The sequence below is a fragment of the Saccopteryx bilineata genome, chromosome 3 (assembly GCF_036850765.1).
Source record: "Saccopteryx bilineata isolate mSacBil1 chromosome 3, mSacBil1_pri_phased_curated, whole genome shotgun sequence".
Taxonomy (NCBI): domain Eukaryota; kingdom Metazoa; phylum Chordata; class Mammalia; order Chiroptera; family Emballonuridae; genus Saccopteryx; species Saccopteryx bilineata.
In genome coordinates this window covers 39,534,752-39,555,427 of record NC_089492.1, presented here as the reverse complement: position 1 = coordinate 39,555,427, position 20,676 = coordinate 39,534,752, and the positions used below count along the sequence as shown (strand labels likewise).

Here is a 20,676-nt window from a genome sequence, read left to right as displayed (position 1 = left end):
TGTTTGAATACATGAATTGTTAAGTAATTGAAAATTAAGTTTTCAGAAGTCATTTATACTGTTTGGAAGCTGGTCCTTGGTCATTTGTGACCATGACTCATTGGTCTTGTACTTTCAGTACATTTAGCACTGTATGTATGGTTTATATATTTATTTAATTTTTAATTTATTGTATTGGTGTGCGTGTGTTTTCTTAATGTAACAGTAATATCGATTAGGAAAGAAAGCATTCACAAGCCTACTTCACCTTCACTTTCTTTGTTTTCCATTGCCATTTCAATGTTTGATCAAATGGTTATAAATTTGAATAGAGTTGTAATATTAGAAAATATTAAAACAACATATGCTTTTTAAATTTAATGTGTAGTCTACTCATTTTTCCTTGCTGCTCTATGGTATATGATTTTTAATGGCTATGTTGAGAAAATTTACATGTCATACATAATTTACATAGCTACCCCTCTATATTTGGCATTTAAGTTGTCTCATTGATCTTTCTTTTCTTTTTTTAAATTGAGGCATAATTGACATACGTACTTATTGATTTTACTTTAATGCAATAGTCAACACCTCAACTTTTCTTGTCTTTAGAATGTGTCCTTAGGATAATTCCTGAGAGTTGAACTATCTGATCAGATGGTATAAAAGATTTCAGATTTTTCTTAAAACACATTACCAGAGTGCTTCCCAAAGGGCTTGTGCCAATTTCCGTTATTTGGCATCTATTAAATAGTCCAAGCTTCTCTTTACAGGCCAGGAGTAAAGTGTCCATATTTGTATTAACATTCAGTCTCAGTGTTAGCTTAGACCTCTGCAATACAGGCTCATGTGGGAAATCCACTTACCAACTGCTGTGAGGCACAGCTTCTTTCTCTGCGTCAGCTGGAGCCTGGAAGGGCGAGGTCAGCCCTTTGGACTTAAGATCTTTCCCATAGGTTTCCTGAGGCATCTGCCAGCACCCCTATATAGGGTGGAGAATATAGGTGGCTGTGCCTTGGGGCCTAAAATTATAGTAAAAAACCCTTAGAGTGAATTATGAAATCTAAACCAGAGCCTATTGGCTTCCTGTGCTTGCCTTGGAATCTGTTCCATTATGGTAGTTTTTACAAAACACTTCTGAATTAGAAATAAATTCCAAATCCCTTTTTTTCCCTCCTCTCCTGCCAAACTCCACCAGGAAATAACATCTCGTCATTGCAGTTAGAATAGATTAATACTGACCCTATCCAGCACTGGGAACTTTTCAGGTTAGGCTCACACGGCTTCTATTTTTACTCTAGTCTAAACTGTGGTCATATGGATAGCAAAATAAATACTGGAATATTCTAGTTTGAGTGGTGGAGAGGCAGCATTGCTTATAATAACATGGCTACAAACCTCTTCTCTCTGTTTGATATTCCAAAAAAGGAAGAAAGCAGGACTTGGAGCACATCTGTAAGTAATGAACATTTTCCTTTTGTGTGTCATGCATATTCAACATAATCCCACTCGAGGTCCCAGGCGTTGCTTTCATATACTACATTGCTTCAGAGAACCCAGTTTTTGTTGCCAACAAATTTAATTCAAGACAAAGGTTGCTTCCCTTCTCCCTCTGGATCAGGATTCCGAACCCTTCACCCTACAAACTGAAGAATTGTTGCTGTGCTCTGCTTTTGTTTTTTTACCCCTTCCCTCCACATTCCCCCCACCACCACCATGTTGGCTTTTCTTATTGTGGAGGAAGAAGACTGGTTTTTGTTTAGTATTAGCAATATACCAATTTCAGGAGGAGCATATTTAAAAAACCTATTGATTGAATTTTGCAATTCATATATCTCAAAACTTTCAAAAGGACATAAATTAAAAGATCCCTCCAGGTGAGATATTAATTAGTTGTCTCTGTCATTTCTCTAGGTTACAAAGTATTGAGTCTGTCAAGAACTTGAGTGCAAAGTTTAGATTTCTTTCTGCTTGGTTTATTTAGTTAAGGTTCTTAGAACTTTATGAAATGGTGGCTTATAGGAACTGGGGTTTGGATCACAGGAGTTCGTAGGTGATATGCCAGTGATAGGATTCTTGGTAAAAAATCGTATTCTCAATGAATATCTGTGATTAGGGCTGTGTATTGTTACCAAGTCCCAGATTAAAGAGAAATGGAACTGGGGGAACTTGCATCCTACCCATTTGGTGTGTGTAATGCTGGAGAGAGGACAGGTGCAGCATTAAGTGAAATAAGCGTACAAGATCTGGATTGTGCCTGAGATGCTCTTAAATTTACCCAGCAACCACTTCCTGAGCCCACTTACTGCTCTGTAGACCCAACAGACAAACATAGGAAGAAAAAGAATTTTGAAGCAGTAACTATACCAACTGTGAGGTTGGTGAGGCACCTTTTCTGAAAATTATCTTGATTTTTTTTTTTTTTTTTTTTTACAGAGAGAGTCAGAGAGAGGGATAGATAGGGACAGACAGACAGGAACGGAGAGAGATGAGAAGCATCAATCCTTAGTTTTTCATTGTGACACCTTAGTTGTTCATTGACTGCTTTCTCATATGTTCCTTGACCATGGGGCTACAGCAGACCAAGTAACCCCTTGCTCGAGCCAGCGACTTTGGGTCCAAGTTGGTGAGCTTTTTGCTCAAACCAGATGAGCCTGCGCTCAAGCTGGCGATTTCAGGGTCTCGAATCCGGATTCACCACATCCCAGGCCGACACTCGATCCACTGCGCCACCGCCTGGTCAGGCTATCTTGATTTTGTTTAATCATAAATATATATTTAGATGAGCCAAGTGATCCTTTGGCAAGATTTGTTGTTGTTGTTTTTGTTAATGTGCTGATTATTGTGCTGAGCATTTTATTAAAGAAAGATTTTATTTGAGCTATGTTGGCTAGGAAATCTAACTGCTTTGAACCACATTCAGTTCTCAGGAGTTTGTCTATTTGTTTGTTTGTAGACAAAGAGGAAAATTTCTACAGTTAAGTACACCAACTCAGTGTTGTTTTTTAAAATGCTTTTCAACCATTTAAATGTCCTCCAAAGACTACAACAGTGCCTGGCCCGTCAGAGGCGTTCTTAAGGAGTTGGCTGTTTTTTCTGAGGTCATACTTTTCTTTCTGGCAGTCCTCCTCACAGTTAGTTATGAGGCTGAATTCCAGGCTGCCCCTTTTAAAGAGAACAAGTAAGAGAACATTGATTTAGTTTTCCCAGATGTGAGGTAACCGGGTAACTTCTTTAAAAAGTATGGTTATTTTCTTTCACAGTTCAGTTCAGCCTTTCGGAGAAATGTGATGACTGTGCTCTTTGTTGAGTCTTGACCATACGCAGCACAGTGATCTGCTGGTAGGGATGCAGAAAACCTCGCACCTGGTCCTGGTCTGGTCTTCTTCCAGAATGACATTCTAAGTGATGAGGAGGAGGCCCACTCCATGGGAAGCATCCACCAGGAAAATCCAGCCTGAGTGCTGAGTTCCAGTCACTTCACACTCGAATGTGATTCTACCTTTATATAACCTGATCTTTTTTTTTTTTCAGAATTGGATTTATTTTCCTAATGTGCACCAGTAAATAATTTAAATTCATTCCCCACTTTATGGGAAGAAAGTGTGCAGAAGTGTTTCTTAAAGGAAAAAAACCTAACTTTCTATGTAACTAATTAAGAACTAGGATAGATGTTTGAAGCACTTCTGAGCTACAAACCTTTCTTAGATAGGAATTTAAGAATTTTCTTTCACATGTGCCCTCGTCTTTGGCCTTGGCTTTTGTTTGTATTATATACAAAATGTGGAGGAAGCCTGGTACATGATTAGGTACCAGGTAGTTGTCTGAAAACAATCCCTTAACATAGGTATTTGTAAATACAACAATATTTGCTTTATAAACTTATATATTAGTCATAGCTCACATATTCAAAGACAACTGTTTATCTAGTTATAGACATAAGGTTCTTTCTAGTACATCTTTGGTAAAAAGAGGCACCTGGTAGAGAAGGAGGTATTACTAAAAATGAAAGAATGGCATTTGCTGTACACAGCTTCAGGCCTTTTCCATACAGGGAATTTATAGGACATTAGGCAGAGAAGAAACTGTTAAGCTAGAATTCTTAACTCTTAATGCAGAATTTTCCCACCTGTGATGCCAAGAATGTGATTTCTAAAAGATGTTAAATAGACATTCTCAGGGGAGAATTTCCATGGCCAAAGTTTGAAAGTGCTGGATCAAGCAGAGTTCAACGTGAGATTATTACTGTTCTTCTCAAGGCATTTTTACGATTATGTGCAAATCACAAGTAAAGGGGGAGGGGGGAGTACACAGCATGGCCAACACTTTCATTGAGTGTTCATGTTAAATTCTAAATGGGCTGGAATCCCCCCCCCCCAGTCTAAGCTGTAGTTGTCTGGGCACACCTTAGCTCCTTGGTCTGTAGTGGAGATTACTGAGATGATTAAATGTGCCAGTGCTTAGCCCTGGCCGGTTGGCTCAGCGGTAGAGCGTCGGCCTAGCGTGCGGAGGACCCGGGTTCGATTCCCGGCCAGGGCACATAGGAAAAGCGCCCATTTGCTTCTCCACCCCTCCGCCGCGCTTTCCTCTCTGTCTCTTTCTTCCCCTCCCGCAGCCAAGGCTCCATTGGAGCAAAGATGGCCCGGGCGCTGGGCATGGCTCTGTGGCCTCTGCCTCAGGCGCTAGAGTGGCTCTGGTCGCAATATGGCGACGCCCAGGATGGGCAGAGCATCGCCCCCTGGGGGGCAGAGCACCGCCCCTGGTGGGCGTGCCGGGTGGATCCCGGTCGGGCGCATGCGGGAGTCTGTCTGACTGTCTCTCCCTGTTTCCAGCTTCAGAAAAATGAAAAAAAAAAAAAAAAAGAAAAAAAAAAAGAAAAAAAAAATAAATGTGCCAGTGCTTATAAAACACACAGCACAAAAATGCCCGGCACATAAGAAATGTTTAACAGCCAGAGCTAATCCTTTGAACCCCAGGCTGAATGGCTCTGATATCTTCATGTTATAGGTCATTATAGTGCAACAGAAAAGGCGCAGAGGAAGGTAATCAAAGTTTTGGGCTCCATTTTGGCTACTAACTGGATGGTTTTAAGCTAATTTACCACTGTGGTGTTCTGTCTCTTTTGAAAAAAAAAAACAACACAAAACAGGTGATCTTGATTCCTATAATGTCTATTCATGCTCTAAGATTTTATGTTCCTTTGGGCTATACTGAGGCCAGAATTGGCATGTTCATCTTAAGGGCAAGCATATCATCTCTGAGCAACTGTGTGGGAGAAATTATTTCATTTAATACAAGGTGAGGTAAAAGTAGGTTTACAGTTGTTCATATGGAAAATAATACACTAACAAGAATAAACTGTGTTTCACATACTCACAACTGTAAACCTACTTTTGCTCCACCCTGTATATGTGTAAGCTAGCGATAAAATAACTTATCAAGTCTTCTTTGGAAAGATAAGCTACAGTTACAGCCAATTTGGCACTTTGTAATTACCATAAAAGTTAGTATGCATCTGAATCTAAATCAGGACTGGATGTGCCTTTATCCTAAAACTAAAAGGCATCATCTCAGTGTTGTTTTCTATGATGTCATACAAAAATGTAATATCAGGTAATACGAATATTGTACTGTTATGTCCAAAGGCTAATTGTCTGAAGGTTGGGTTCAGGGGTGGGTGGTGTTTGTAAACAGTTAAGTTTTTCACTCTCTGACTTTGTTATTAACCTAAGTTTAAACCCTGAAGTGAATTTAACACCTACTACTTTGAGCTTTCATTATCTTATCGTTTGCACTAGTTGAAGGCATTTAGAGGGCATTCATCCAGCAGATAAAAGAGTGTGTCTTTCAAGGAAGACCTAGGATTTCTAAATAACTGATTTCCACACTGACAGGTTGAAGCATGATAGTTGCTCAATGTAGGCTTTACTTACATAAGAAAAAGCCAACAATTCGATCTGTTCAGTTGCTATCTCACAACTTTTCTTTGCTGAGAAAATGGACAGGTTTGTGATATTTCTTTCTGAAACCAGTATTAATGTACCTGATGGTCTTTTATACCTTGAATTAATGCTTCTCTTCCTATTTATTATAAACACCATATACGTTTGGGTTGAATCATTTTATCAAAATATATAGTTTTCATCATCCTCAAGTATGTAGGACCTAGATCACCATTGCTTTCCTAAACTTTCCATCCTTAAAGGGGTATATTTCCTTTCAAGGGGTCTTATCTAAAGAAAATTGGACCACTGAGTTTTGGTCATGGAAACTGGTGTTTTGATAGAAGTGGCAGCACCTGGCACTGGAATTGCAGGTGAGGTCACATGGTAAAAGAATGTTCAAGACTAAAGATAGTCCCTCTGCAGAGAATGGATTCAAGACAATGGCTTAAGCAAGTGGCTAAGTAGGGAGGCTTGAGTAATGGTCTAGCCCAGGGGTAGTCAACCTTTTTATACCTACCGCCCACTTTTGTATCTCTGTTAGTAGTAAAATTTTCTAACCGCCCACCGGTTCCACAGTGATTTATAAAGTAGGGAAGTAACTTTACTTTATAAAGTTTATAAAGCAGAGTTACAGTAAGTTAAAGCATATAATAATAATTACTTACCAAGTACTTTATGTCGGATTTTCACAAAGTTTGGCAGAATAAATCTTTATAAAACAACTTACTATAGTTAAATCTTTTTATTTATACTTTGGTTTCTCTGCTATCGCCCAGCATGAAAGCTAGAATGCCCACTAGTGGGCGGTAGGGACCAGGTTGACTACCATGCTCTAGCCCAAGATGATGAAGTTGCTGCATTTTGGGATTAGAGCAGGAGGGATGGAGTTAGGAGACAGTGTGTCCCTTGCTTCCCTTCCAGGCTCTGCAGGGATACAGAACTGACTCAGAAGTGCATTCTCCTCCGGGAAGAACTGCCTTGTCTACGGAGGGTACTTAGTACTTCGGTCTCCTTGGGTGAACGTGGCAACAGCGCGCACCTCTATCTCTGTCTCCAGCAAACGCCCCCTCGTTGCACCTAGTTGCTTTCCACAACTTCCTTTTGCTCTCCTGTCTACACATCTTGCATCAGCCAAGGGGAAAAGGTCTGAAAGATCAGCTTTGTTTTTCTTCCAGCTTGTACGCCAAGCCCCATTGGCCAATAGTATTGACACTGCGTCAGTCTCAAATTAACCTCATCACGAAACCCTCCGGTCGGGTGGCTGCTCTGCAGTTGGGGCCCGCACCTCTGCACCCCTCTCTGCCATTACTTTCCTCTGGTGGCTCTGTCTCATCCAGCGACAGTTATTTGGAGTACGTCCTGAGGTATTCTGCTTCAGGAGGCAGACCCCCAGTTGGCTAGGTGTGAAAGCAGTTGTTTTGAGTCACCGTTTTGATGGGTTTGGAGAGATGCACATCTTCTTGTCCCAAGGGAATGTTAGTACATAATTCATTTCCCTTTCCAGACATGCTAACTGCAAAACTCCTTTCAGCGTTCTGTGGAGTCTTTACAAAAAGGAATTTGTCATATTTGCAAAGGTATTTCCTGTTTAAAGGAAGACACTGAAGGAACTCTTTGAGTGTTACCTGCTACAAAGTGAAAAGGGCCAACTTATCAATTGTACTCTGTAGAAAGATTTTGGTAATTCCTTCTATGTGCTTGGTATCCCTGACATCAGAGCAAGAGATGACTGTTAGTTTGATGTGACATTATTTATACCACACATATATAGGGTGATGGAGGAACAAATAGTTTTAGCTTCATTTAAGCACATTAAACCCTGCCAGCCCCTATACAACCTGCAGCCTTGCAGGCCCCAAGTAGCCAAGGGCAAATCAGCTTCTCCAGACATGCCTTGACCTCCACCCCATATCCTGTAGTAATTCAGGCCTGATAGCCTCTCCTAAGGAGCCAGTGGTCCTGGGGAAGTCAATTGCTTGTCAGGCTGCTCAGTGTGCTTGAACTGTGAGAACTGTGAGATAGCCAGAATCTCTGGGAGACGCTTCTGCCCATCTGCCTGCTTGTTGGGCAGATGTATCGATCCAGGCAACTAGATCACCTAATGAACAGAAATTTCATTTACATGCAGGGATTAAATATCTTAGTGTTACCCATGATACATCAAACTTCTTAGACAGAACCAAGAGGAAAATGAAAGTCACCCAATAGGTTGCTAAGATGTAGACGGAGTCTTTTACTTACTTTTAAGACTAGGTTACTTAACTGGATGTACTGAAATGTGCCTGGGACAGGTGATCACCCAGGGTTAGAAGTGAGAGATTTTAATAATAGGAATGAACCCTGCAGGTCTTATGACATGTGTTAACTCTGAAACCTGAGACAAAGGCTAATTTGTTTGAGGGAAGCTCAGTTGAGAAATATTTAAGTACCCATGCACTTTAAGAGGGACAAGGAACAACACAGGTCATTGAAGACCTGCCTTCAGAGAGTTGTACATATGACAGTTAAAAGTAGTGGTGACAGTTTATATCTTAAATTGTGCATATGCTAGAAAACCCAAAATATTAGTTTATAACCAGGGAACAAATAAGGAGTGGAGAAGTCAGAGGCTGTTTTGAAGTAGACAGGATTTTAGAAAGAACAAGAGGGCCTTCCAGATGAAGTGCATAGAACAAAGGTTAACCCAGGCAGGACTGAGAATTGCTCTTAGGTGGGAGCACATATAGTCCAGGCAGCATTAACTGAGTGCATACTGTCTGCCAGGCACTGTGAGTGGGTTAATGATGAACTGAAGTGCAGCCCCTGCGCTCAGGAGCTGTGAGTGTAACAGGGGTCATTGAAGTTGACTATAGACTATGCAATGCAGGGCTTCTGATATGGTTCACAAGCTTTGGGAATTACGGCCTGGAATGGTGATAGCCTTGGAAGCTGGTATAATCAGGGTGGCCTCAGATCACAGAGTTAAGCTCTGACCATTCTAGCAGAAAAATTCCAGCACACTCTTGGCTCAGCGTGGTCATTCAATGCCTGTAAGCCAGACCACTGGAAAGCTGATCCCTAAGGTTTCAGCTCTCAGAATGTGCTGGTGTAGTAGCTCAAATAAAATGGGTTCCCATACTTTCCTGTCAGCTGGCACCAAAGCCTGGTGGGGAATATGGGCTCAGGTTAAAGTGCTTCAGCGTCTCTAGCCAGCAGCTGAAACTTGAGAGAATAAAGTGGCAGTGTTGTGGAGGGCTTGGACCTGTCTGTCCTCCGAGGGAGGTTCCAGTCACAGAACAGACTTTTATTTTAAGAGGAAATCTGAGGAAAGCCAATGTAGTAGGGAAACATTTTTTTTAATAATTCCTGTCAAGAACAAGCATTCTATTTGAATTTTAAAAATAGGACAATAATGAGTACTACCTATTTCCAAACACAAATATTGTTTAAAAGCCGAGAGTCTGCTTTATTTGTTTCTGGGCTTTTCTAAGGCATTGGTGGCAAAATGTCAGTTTACTAAAACCATTAAAAAAAAATATGTCTACTCTGCTTTCAATTCATGCGTGTTATTCTTTTGGCAGGATTAGGTTGAATTTTAACACTCAAACTCTTATTGAAGAGCTAAGAAGCTGTGGAACTGGTATACTTAGTGAGCGATCTGTCATATCTAGTGTGTGACTTGCTGTTACCATGTGCCAGTAATACAAAAAGAACGTGCTTGTTGGGTTTATTTGCATTTTTCATTAAGGAAGGCTCTGCTAAGCCAATGAGCCCTAGGAGCAGGCTCAGTTGAGCCTCACTGGCACTGCTCCTCGGAGGGTGCCATGCCTGGCATCTGTCTGGCTCCGGACTGCCCAGGCGACTGGCGAGCTCTTGGCTGTAAGTGATCAGCTTGGCCAAAGCTGTGAGCATGGCCAGGCTTGCAAACACTCAGTGTGCCTTGATGGATCCCTGGGTGATGATTTAGCCTAAGGGCCATTGTATCTTTGTATTAATTCCCAAGAAGGTCTTAAATGATTGTAGTATTTTGTTGCTTTCACAGTGACTTTGTGACGAAGGGAAAGCTTGAGATGGTTTAAAACTAGCACTGAAACCACTGAAACTTGGGTTTAGTGCAGGGGTCTCAAACTCAACTCAGCATGTGGGCCGCAGAGCAAGATCACAGCTGTTCGGCGGGCCGCACTAGGTCTACAAAAGGCAACTGTTACGCAACACTTTTCAGTGTCACAAAACGACCAGAAACTGTAGTTCGCATCACAACTGCTGTTAACTAAGCTAATATCTAGCTAGGATGCTAGAGAAATGAAAAATACAAGTAGGCCCCTAGGCTTACTTAATTTTATCCAAAATATTTTGAACTTTGTGGATTAGTCTGCGGGCCGCACAAAATTGTTCGGCGGGCCGCATGCGGCCTGCGGTCCGTGAGTTTGAGACCTCTGGTTTAGTGCATGATAGGTGCTGAGGTCTATGTGCCTTCTTCATTAGATTCTACTAGATTAGATTACACAGGCTTCCCTCAGGGGCATTCATCTGTGGTCAGCCCTGCATACATGCTGTCAGGGAGTCTGGAGGAAGGGTAAGGCAGAAATGGGAGTTCAGAGGAATGGAGGAGAGGGAGGGCTGGTCACTGCAGTATAAGCCTGAAGAGAGATAAATAAGCATATTTCTTAATTCTCACGGAAACCCTTCTCTTCCTTTCACAGAGGGCAGAGCTGACGTCTGATAAAGACATGTATCTTGACAACAGCTCCATTGAAGATGCTTCAGGAGTGTATCCTATTGATGACGATGACTATGCTTCTGCATCAGGCTCAGGTAAGCCTGGCTACTTCCACACTCACCTCCATTCTATACACTTGTATATGTGCACACACTGTACATACACAGTGTCCTGGAACTTACTTCAAGGAGACAGGCAGGGTACCAGTGGTTACAAAGACAGGCATGCTCTTTGCAGTCCAGGTGCCTGGGTGTGAAATCTAGCTCTCCGTCACCTAAGCTGTGAGATCTCTGGAGTATATGTACCTTGGCTGAAGCTCAGTTTCCTCATTTATAGAATGGAAGGTTCCTACCACATAGGTTTGTTGTGAGGATTAGAAGGGCTGACACATCACTAGCTCTTGGAGTGTGCTGCTTGGCCTGCAATCAGTGTTCTGTCAACATCAGCTTTAAATTTTATTATTAAGTCTTCCAGTGATGTCATGAAAACCACCCTTAAATAAGTTCTTCAAACACTAGTTTTATAAAACTGTGAAGCCTTTGATAAAGATTATGGATGAGACCAAGAAGAGTTTATACTTTCTTACTCCTGGTATATTCCTTGAAAGTAGAAAGGAGCCTGACCAGTGGTGGCGCAGTGGATAGAGTGTCGACCCGGGACGCGGAGGACCCAGGTTTGAAACCCTAAGGTCACTGGCTTCAGCACAGGCTCACCAGCTTGAGTAGGGATCATCAAAATGATTCTATAGTCACTAATTTGAGCCCAGAAGTGGGTGGCTTGAGCTCAAGGTCGCTAGTGGCTGGAGGCTCCTGGCTAAGGCACATATGAAAAGCAATCAATGAACAACTAAGGGGCTGCAACTGCAAATTGATGCTTTTCATCTCTTTCTCTTCCTGTCTGTCTGTCTGTCTCTCTGTCTCTCTCACTCACTTAAAAAAAAAAGAAAGAAAGTAGAAAGGAGAATGTAGCAGCCAAGTAAAATGATTGTGCAGGGATATCCTCAGCTCCTTGCTGTATCAGTTCTCTGTTGCTTCAGTAATGCTATATACAAACCACCTCAAAATGCAGTGGCTCCAAACAACCATCATATATTTAGCTCATTATTCATGGGTTGGAAATTTGAGCTGGTCTAAATGCGCTCTCGCACATGTCAGTGGTCAGCTGCAGGTTGGGTATGCAGCTATGCTGACCTTGGCTGGACTCTCATATCTCTGGAGCAGCTGGGCAGACTTGGCTCTGGTCCACAGAGTCTCTCATCCTCTAGTAGGTCAGCCATTTGTTCATAGGGTGGAGGCGGAGATACCAAGAGAGAAGTGTGCAAAGCCTCTTAAAGCCTAGGCTTAGAACTGGCACAGCCATATTTGATTGGTCAAAGCAAATTATAAGGCTAACCCTTACTCCACCTCTTAATTCAATGAACTACAAAGTCACATTGCAGGGGATATGGATATATGGGGGAATAAATGATTCTGGACATTTCTGCAATCTATCATACCTTGTAATGTTTCACCTGTTCCAGGAGTGGCCCCCAAGAAGCTGAGAAAGAGGAAGAGCTTGTGCATATGTTTAATTAATGATCAGGACAGGAATTTGTGATCAGCAGCACGCTAGGAAAGTCTTATGCAGGACCTATCTTGCTTTAAATTTTCATTGTAAATTCAACAGATGGTCCGAGTTATGCTGAACATAGATGTCTGACAATCAGATCGGCCTGGGCTTCAGAATGATCCAAAACAAAACCGACTGTCTCTTTGGTATAGGTCTAGCTATATAAGAGTGAGTGCGTTAAGTTAGAAAATGGCAAGCCTGAAAAAGACAAGTGAGGCGGTGGCTGACCCAGTAACCATGAGCCTACAGTGCAATCCTAATGTAAAAATAGCCCTCATTCTCGAGAGAGTGATATATATTGCACACACAGATAGAGTGTGAAAAGAGTGGTTCTCCGTAGCCCGCAACTCTATTAATATATTTCACTCATGGCACCTCATTTTTTTTCTGTAGCACCTCAAAAGTGCTTTGTAACTCTCATCTTGAAAATATCTCAGGAAATAATTAGTATGGATAATTTTTTATCCCCATTACGCAGATCTTAGAATCTAAGAGTTGTTAGAGATCTGCAGCTGTTGTCCATGTCGTTTTGCTGATTTCTGTCAAGAAGGTCCTTAAGTTTAATATAAGAAAGCAGGTGCAGCAGTCCTGCTCCTCTGCTAATCCCCCCATTCCCTGTCGAAGTGAAAGAGGTTTAGAGTTGGTCATTTGAAATCCTGAGCCCTCTAATCAGACAGATCAAGTTGAGGCATAAATGTGGGCTGGCGTTGCGTCTGCCTGGGCACCGGCCTTGGGCAGGTGGTTGCTGCAAAGTTCATCATTTAGACTTTAAGAAGCCACTTGCACAGCACAGAGGATGTTGATTTTCAGCTTAAAGATAGTAGAAGTTGGAGTGACATCACGGAAATGGCGCCGTGAGAAGCACGTCCGACAGCTCTCCCCTAAATCACAACAAATTTATCAACTAGAAACAGAAAAATTTATCCTCGGAGCATTCCGGAGTTCCACACAAACTGAAAGCAAAAGGACTGTTATCACTTGAATCTGAGAGACGAGGGCGTGGAGGAAGCTACCGCAGCGACGCTCATTCAAGCCGCGAGGGAGTGCGCCTGCGGTGAGTCAGCTCATATACTTGGGAACCGCGAGCCGCCGCGAGCGGCCGACGCGAGCCGCCACCGCGAGCCGCCGTGAGCCCCCGTGAGCCGCCGCCGCGTGCGCGCCCGGTCCGGTTGAGCACCGCTGACGTGCCCGGAGCGCCCCATTCGCGCGCGTGCCTTGGGCATTCCACGCGCCCAGGGCGCCCTGCTGACCCGCACACCCAGGGGGCTCCATTATCCTGCGCCTGGTGCGGTCCAGCCGCCAGTGGCGGGGCGAGCGGGAGAGGCTTGGGAGATTCTCTCCGTGGGCGGGGCACCTCACCCAGCCATTCAAGCTAACAATCAAGCGTTGGGGGAGGGGCGTGCTTAGGCAGCCTAAAATACCTTCGGAAGCACAGCTGCGACCCAATCACTGAAATTAGCTTAACCCATAAAATCTGCGCACCCTCGGTTCTAATTGATAAGATCTCTCTCAGTTCAGCGATCCAAGACAAGAGGCGTGATATTTTTTAGTGCCTCTCGCTAAAGGGGCGGGGGCAACTTCTGATTAATAGAGCCTCCATATTCAGGGATAAACGCTAACAAGAAGGACTTGGCAGATAATAAGGTCTATACTACACTAGTCATAAGCAGAGACTAGTGCCTCTTCTTCCCTGCAAAAACAGGCTACAAAGTGTGGAAAGCCTGGGTTGAGAGGTCCAACTAAATGATAGGCGCTGAACAGTCACCTTGACAACAATTGACTCCCACCCCCGCCTGATTACACTGGAGGCCCTGACTCTCAGAGCCTTTCCCAAAGCCTTGCACTGAGTGGGGATAGAGTGGGGATTTCCCAGCTCTTTGAGCCTCTTACTCCCCAGGCAGAAGCAGTTGCAGCCTTATAGCTGGATCACCAGGCTGCTAATTCAGAAAGGGGGGACTAGGAGAGAGAATCCAGGAAAGCAAACTCTCTCATCGTTGGACCCTGCAAACGCCAACAAGCCTTTACTTCCAGCAAGACTAAAGCCAATTATATGACATTGCCATAGAATCCCATCAACTGCAAATCCCTACCTAAGAGTGACACAGGGGCAGAGCCTGGGGTACAGAGTCACCGACCAGGAAGAGGGAGAGAAAAGAAAAAGGAAGAAGTTAACCTCTCAACATCAAGAAAAACCCACAGACTTTACAACTTGATCCACTATTTTTTTTTGTTGTTGTTGTTGTTTGTTTCTTCTATCTTTTTGCCTTTATTTCCTCCACCTCGGTCCTTCTATTCTCTGCCCATCTTATGCTTCCCCTTTCTTGAACTACACTACCCATGAGTGTTGCATTTTATTTTTCTTCTACATCCTCACCCTCCTTTAAGGTTATACTCCAAAACACTTAACTCTCACTCTCTCCTCTTTTGTTTTTGTTTTTTGTCTTGCTTTATTTGGTTTTTTTCTCCTCCTATTTTATTTCTTCCTTCGTTTTTCTCTTTTTCTTATTTTTTCCTTTCTATTCATTTTTTCTTTTCTCATTTTACTTTCCTCCCATATAATCCTCAATCACGAACAAATTAGTTAATTTGGGACTCAAGGCTTTTTTTTGGCTTTATTTCTCTTTTTTGCTTTTGTTTTTATTTTTTTTCTCTTGTTTTTATTTTTTTTTTCTCTTGTTTGTTTATTTTTGTGGCATTTTGGGTCCTCCCAACCCAAGGTCTCCATTGTATTTAGTCTTCGCTCCACTTAATACAACAGATTTTTACTTATTATTTTTATTTTTTCTTCTTTATTATTCTTTTTTGGTCCTTTTTTATGATTCCCTCTTATCCCTCTCATTATATCTCTTAGGTGACCATCACTTACAAGCAAATCATCTTATGCTTGTATAAGATTTTCTTCCTTTTTTTTTTTTTTTTGCATTTAGTAGGTCCCTACTCCCTTTTTTTTGCCCCTTGAACTCTTCACCCCAAATCAGGCCCTCCATTATAGGCACGATATTTCCCTGAGGAGGGGAGAGGAGGGAAAGAGAAGAGAGAAAAAAAGGGGGAAATAATAAATTATTACTGTTTTTTTTTTGTGGGGTGTTTTACCCCTTTTTTTTTCTTTTTACTCTTTATTAATTCTAATTAGTGCTATCAATAAGACCACCCTCAGATGCCGATAAGAAAGAGGAAATCGAATATTATGGATACAAAAGAAAGAGAGGTAACACAAATAGATGTGGAAAAATCTATGGAGAAAACACTTAACATATTGGAAGCCTTGAAGCTAAATGACAGAGAATTTAAAATAGAAATCTTAAAAATACTCAGAGATATACAAGAAAACACAGAAAGGCAATATAGGGAGATCAGAAAACAACTCAATGAACACAAAGACTATATTACCAAGGAAATTGAAACTATAAAAACAAATCAAACAGAAATGAAAAACTCAATTCACGAGCTGAAAAACGAGGTAACAAGCTTAGCTAACAGAACAGCCCAGATTGAAGATAGGATTAGTGAAATAGAAGACAAACAACTTGAGGCACAACAGAGAGAAGAAGAAAGAGACTCAAAAATAATAAAAAACGAGAAAGCCCTACAGGAATTGTCTGACTCCATCAGAAAGAATAACATAAGAATAATAGGTATATCAGAGGGAGAAGAGAAAGAAAATGGAATGGAGAATATACTCAAACAAATAATAGACGAGAACTTCCCAAGCCTGTGGAAGGAACTAAAGCCTCAAATTCAAGAAGCAAACAGAACACCGAGTTTTCTTAACCCCAACAAACCCACTCCAAGGCACATCATAATAAAGATGACACAAACCAATGACAAAGAAAAAATTCTCAAGGCAGCCAGGGAAAAGAAGAGTACAACATATAAAGGAAGGCCTATTAGATTATCATCAGATTTCTCAGCAGAAACTCTACAAGCTAGAAGAGAGTGGACCCCAATATTTAAAGCCCTGAAAGAGAGGAACTTTCAGCCAAGAATACTATACCCATCAAAGCTATCCTTCAAGTATGAAGGAGATATAAAAACATTCACAAATACAGAAAAGATGAGAGAATTTATCAACAGAAAGCCCCCACTCCAGGAAATACTAAGGGGGGTTTTCCAACCAGATTCAAAGAACAAAAGAAAACAACACCACAAGTAACAGCTCCACCAAGAACACAATAAAACCAAACTTAAACTGTGACAACAAAGGAAAAAAAGGGGGGAGAGGATGGAGATTAACAGTAGCAAAGGATGATGAAGTGCAGAAATACTTATAAGATAGGGTACTACAATGAATATGGTAGGTACCCTTTTCATTACTTAATGGTAACCACCCTTAAAAAAACCACCACAAAAACACTTGACTTAAAAAAGGTAGCAACAGAGGAAAGAAGTATGGAACACAAACAAACAAAAACAAATGATAGAAAAACAAAAGAGAAGAATCAAACTAGATACAAAACTAACAGAAAGCAATTTATAAAATGGCAGTAGGGAACCCACAAGTGTCAATAATTACACTAAATGTAAATGAATTAAACTTACCAATAAAAAAGAGTAGCAGAATGGATTAAAAAAGAAAATCCAACTATATGCTGCCTACAAGAAACACATCTAAGCAACAAGGATAAAAACAAATTCAAAGTGAAAGGCTGGAAAACAATACTCCAAGCAAACAACACCCAAAAAAAAGCAGGTGTAGCAATACTCATATCTAATAATGCTGACTACAAGACAGAAAAAGTACTCAGAGACAAAAATGGTCATTTCGTAATGATTAAGGGGAAGTTGAATCAAGAAGACATAACAATCCTTAATATATATGCACCAAACCAAGGAGCACCAAAATATATAAGACAGCTACTTATTGACCTTAAAACAAAAACTAACAAAAATACAATCATACTTGGAGACCTCAATACACCGCTGACGGCTCTAGATCGGTCATCCAAACAGAGAATCAATAAAGATATAGTGGCCTTAAACGAAATACTAGAACACCTGGATATGATAGACATCTACAGGACACTTCATCCCAAAGCGACAGAGTATACATTTTTCTCTAGTGTACATGGAACATTCTCAAGAATTGACCATATGTTGGGCCACAAAGACAATATCAGCAAATTTAGAAAAATTGAAATTGTACCAAGCATATTTTCTGATCATAAAGCCTTGAAACTAGAATTCAACTGCAAAATAGAGGGGGAAAAACCCACAAAAATGTGGAAACTAAACAACATACTTCTAAAAAATGAATGGGTCAAAGAAGAAATAAGCGCAGAAATCAAAAGATATATACAGACAAATGAAAATGAAAATACGACATATCAGAATCTCTGGGATGCAGCAAAAGCAGTAATAAGAGGAAAGTTCATATCACTTCAGGCCTATATGAACAAACAAGAGAGAGCCGAAGTAAACCACTTAACTTCACACCTTAAGGAACTAGAAAAAGAAGAACAAAGACAACCCAAAACCAGCCGAAGAAAGGAGATAATAAAAATCAGAGCAGAAATAAATGAAATAGAGAACAGAAAAACTATAGAAAAAATCAATAAAACAAGGAGCTGGTTCTTTGAAAAGATCAACAAAATTGACAAACCCTTGGCAAGACTCACCAAGGAAAAAAGACACAGGACTCAAATAAATAAAATCCAAAATGAAAGAGGAGAGATCACCACAGACATCATAGAAATACAAAGAATTATTGTAGAATACTATGAAAAATTATATGCCACCAAATACAACAATCTAGAAGAAATGGATAAATTCCTAGAACAATACAACCTTCCTAGACTGAGTCATGAAGAAGCAGAAAGCCTAAACAGACCAATCAGCAGGGAGGAAATAGAAAAAACTATTAAAAATCTCCCCAAAAATAAAAGTCCAGGCCCACACGGTTATACTAGTGAATTCTATCAAACATTCAAAGAAGACTTGGTTCCTATTCTACTCAAAGTCTTCCAAAATATTGAAGAAGAAGCAATACTTCCAAACACATTTTATGAGGCCAACATAACCCTCATACCAAAACCTGGCAAGGATGGCACAAAGAAAGAAAACTACAGACCAATATCTCTAATGAATACAGATGCTAAAATACTAAACAAAATACTGGCAAACCGAATACAACAACATATTAAAAAAATAATACATCATGATCAAGTGGGATTCATCCCAGAATCTCAAGGATGGTTCAACATACGCAAAACGGTTAACGTAAAACACCATATCAACAAAACAAAGAACAAAAACCACATGATCTTATCAATAGATGCAGAAAAGGCTTTTGATAAAATACAACACAATTTTATGTTTAAGACTCTCAACAAAATGGGTATAGAAGGAAAATATCTCAACATGATAAAGGCCATATATGATAAACCATCAGCCAACATCCTATTAAACGGCATAAAACTGAGGACTTTCTACCTTAAATCAGGAACAAGACAGGGTTGTCCACTCTCTCCACTCTTATTCAACGTGGTGCTAGAAGTTCTGGCCAGAGCAATCAGACAAGACAAAGAAATAAAAGGCATCCATATCGGAAAAGAAGAAGTAAAGCTATCACTTTTTGCTGATGATATGATCCTATACATCGAAAACCCGAAGGACTCCACAAAAAGATTATTAGAAACAATAAACCAATACAGTAAGGTCGCAGGATACAAAATTAACATACAAAAGTCCATAGCCTTTCTATATGCCAACAATGAAATATTAGAAAACGAACTCAAAAAAATAATCCCCTTCACGATTGCAACAAAAAAAATAAAATACCTAGGAATAAACATAACAAAGAACGTAAAGGACCTATATAATGAAAATTACAAAGCATTGTTAAAGGAAATCGAAAAAGATACAATGAGATGGAAAAATATTCCTTGTTCTTGGATAGGAAGAATAAATATAATCAAAATGGCCATATTACCCAAAGCAATATACAAATTTAATGCAATTCCCATCAAAATCCCTATGAGATTTTTTAAAGAAATGGAACAAAAAATCATCAGATTTATATGGAACTATAAAAAACCCCGAATAGCCAAAACAATCCTAAGGAAAAAGAATGAAGCTGGGGGCATTACAATACCTGACTTTAAACTATATTATAGGGCCACGATAATCAAAACAGCATGGTATTGGCAGAAAAATAGACACTCAGACCAATGGAACAGAATAGAAAGCCCAGAAATAAAACCACATATATATGGTCAAATAATCTTTGATAAAGGGGCCAACAACACACAATGGAGAAAAGAAAGCCTCTTCAACAAATGGTGTTGGGAAAACTGGAAAGCCACATGCAAAAGAATGAAACTCGACTACAGCCTGTCCCCGTGTACTAAAATTAATTCAAAATGGATCAAAGACCTAAATATAAGACCTGAAACAATAAAGTACATAGAAGAAGACATAGGTACTAAAATCATGGACCTGGGTTTTAAAGAACATTTTATGAACTTGACTCCAATGGCAAGAGAAGTGAAGGCAAAGATAAATGAATGGGACTACATCAGAATTAAAAGTTTTTGCTCAGCAAGAGAAACTGATATCAAAATAAACAGACAGCCAACTATATGGGAACTGATATTTTCAAAGGACAGCTCAGATAAGGGCCTAATATCCAAAATTTACAAAGAACTCATAAAACTCAACAACAAACAAACAAACAATCCAATAAAAAAATGGGAAGAGGACATGAACAGACACTTCTCCCAGGAAGAAATACAAATGGCCAACAGATATATGAAAAGATGCTCAGCTTCATTAGTTATTAGAGAAATGCAAATCAAAACTACAATGAGATACCACCTCACTCCTGTTAGATTAGCTATTATCAACAAGACGGGTAATAGCAAATATTGGAGAGGCTGTGGAGAAAAAGGAACCCTCATTCACTGTTGGTGGGACTGTAAAGTAGTACACCATTATGGAGGAAAGTATGGTGGTTCCTCAAAAAACTGCAAATAGAACTACCTTATGACCCAGCAATCCCTCTACTGGGTATATACCCCAAAACCTCAGAAACATTGATACGTGAAGACACATGTAGCCCCATGTTCATTGCAGCACTGTTCACAGTGGCCAAGACATGGAAACAACCAAAAAGCCCTTCAATAGAAGACTGGATAAAGAAGATGTGGCACATATACACTATGGAATACTACTCAGCCATAAGAAATGATGACATCAGATCATTTACAGCAAAATGGTGGGATCTTGATAACATTATAAGGAGTGAAATAAGCAAATCAGAAAAAAACAAGAACTACATGATTCCATACATTGGTGGAACATAAAAATGAGACTAAGAGACATGGACAATAGTGTGATGGTTACCAAGGGTGGGGGGGGAGGGAGGACATAGGAGGGAGGGAGGGAGAGAGTTAGGGGGAGGGGGAGGGGCACAGAGAACTAGATAGAGGGTGACGGAGGACAATCTGA

At 40.5% G+C, this 20,676-nt stretch overlaps 1 protein-coding gene across 1 annotated transcript in view; it reads left to right on the top strand.

The window, feature by feature from the left end:
* Positions 1-20,676, top strand: part of SDC2 (syndecan 2) — a 134,769-nt gene that overhangs the window by 98,572 nt on the left and 15,521 nt on the right. The window contains exon 2 of the mRNA XM_066266006.1: positions 10,607-10,718. Within this exon, the coding sequence (XP_066122103.1) occupies positions 10,607-10,718 (112 nt within the window). The remainder of the gene's footprint in view (positions 1-10,606; positions 10,719-20,676) is intronic.